Source organism: Plectropomus leopardus, unplaced genomic scaffold (assembly GCF_008729295.1).
Source record: "Plectropomus leopardus isolate mb unplaced genomic scaffold, YSFRI_Pleo_2.0 unplaced_scaffold25946, whole genome shotgun sequence".
NCBI lineage: Eukaryota > Metazoa > Chordata > Actinopteri > Perciformes > Serranidae > Plectropomus > Plectropomus leopardus.
Window position 1 is genome coordinate 717 of NW_024628208.1, and position 1,585 is coordinate 2,301.

The 1,585-nt window shown below is 35.0% G+C and overlaps 1 protein-coding gene across 1 annotated transcript; it reads left to right on the forward strand.

The window, feature by feature from the left end:
• Positions 1–435: 435 nt before the first annotated feature.
• LOC121966804 (ribonuclease P/MRP protein subunit POP5-like) lies at positions 436–1,510 on the forward strand (the record flags this gene model as incomplete). Its single annotated transcript, XM_042516868.1, has 3 exons — positions 436–585; positions 690–773; positions 1,028–1,510. Coding segments are annotated over 3 exons (341 nt in total), but the record flags the coding sequence as incomplete, so codon positions are not given.
• Positions 1,511–1,585: the final 75 nt, after the last annotated feature.

Sequence of the window (1,585 nt, forward strand, 5' to 3'; positions counted from 1 at the left end):
TAAGCTATCACAACTCATCATCATTATTTACAAACCGACAATGACCATACCTTTTATATTTAAAATCTTAATCTAAAAGGTAATATCAAAGCTGTCAGATTGATGTTGTGTAGCATAAAATACAATATGTGAAATTTGGTGAAGCAGAAGTAGCATAGTACTAAAGTAAAGTGCACATAGGTTTGTGCACTAAATGTCCACCACTGTATAAGATGTATGAGGAGAGTTTTAGTGCTGAAGAAATATTGTTCTAGGTTTCCTGACAACAGGTTTAAAGACTTTAACATGAGAATATTAAGCTTTGACACAGCCCTTTAACACTTTAATGAATATTTGGTGAGTTTTGAAACAATCACTAATCAAACTGTACTTTCAGGATACTGAAATATTGATGAACCTCTCTGTATTCTCTGTTTTTGTCTTTTTTTTTTTTAGTGAAATATCTGAATGTTGACACTGGAATAGTCCTCCTGCGTTTCCCTAAAAGCTGTTATAAACTCCTCTGGTCTGCATTGCCTTTCATCACCGGGATTGAAACTCGTGGGCAGAAAATCCCATGTTTTCTGAACTGTTTGCATGTGGGGGGTGAGAAAAACATAGACACACATTTGATAATGAATGAATCATGCAAACCTTTTCACGACTTAAAATATTGACTGAACGGAAATTGAAGGTGTTTGTTTTTTCAGGAACAATCAGAACATGCCAGAAGTTTCTGGTGCGATACAACACCCAGCAGCTTTGTCGAATGCTCCCTAAATGTAAAAACGAAGGTAAGGGATTTAATGAAACGCTATTTATTATTAATCATACAATCAGAAATTACAGTAAGTAATTGTTCATGTATTCATTTATCTGTCAATGTGTTTATTAACTCTTCGATAATAAAATCCTGATATTAACTTTAAATTTTACCTTAAGTCTTTAGTTTACTTAGACCACAGTATTGAATACAAGTCATTGAATACAAGATTGGCAAACATGAATGCCACTTGATGGGTCCCATTTTTCCTTTTTTCATTTTTAGAAGACAAACGACAGGTTCAGATAGAAATCCTGAACTGCTCTCTAACAGGAGGAAACAAGGACGCATTTAAGGATGAACCAAAGAGTGAGGAGGATGAAGACGAGTGACTTCACAGCATGCAGTAGAAGGCAGCGGACTGTTTTTGTTACAGGACTGTTCGATAGAAGATATGAAACATTTGAAGAAATGCATATCCAACTCTGTGGAAACAGTTTACTGGAGCTGCTCAGTGCATTTGCTGCACAAGAAGAGCAACTGAGTGTTTTCCTGTGTGCAATAGAGGGACACATTACATGATGTTTGTCACATGAGTAATTTGAGTTGGCTTAATGGCCTGAAGGTCAGTATGAAAATCCTTTAACTGCAAGATGACACCTAACACTGTTACAGAATTACTATGATTTGGTTGTTTTGGAAGCAAGTGTCACTAAAAATAAAACTGTAACAACACATAGCACAAAATAAGAATATAGACAACTTTTGAAAAAAAAAGGGATTTCTTATGTTTCACTGAGAGGTTTTGTATATTTATTTTTAGTGACACTTGCTTCCAAAACA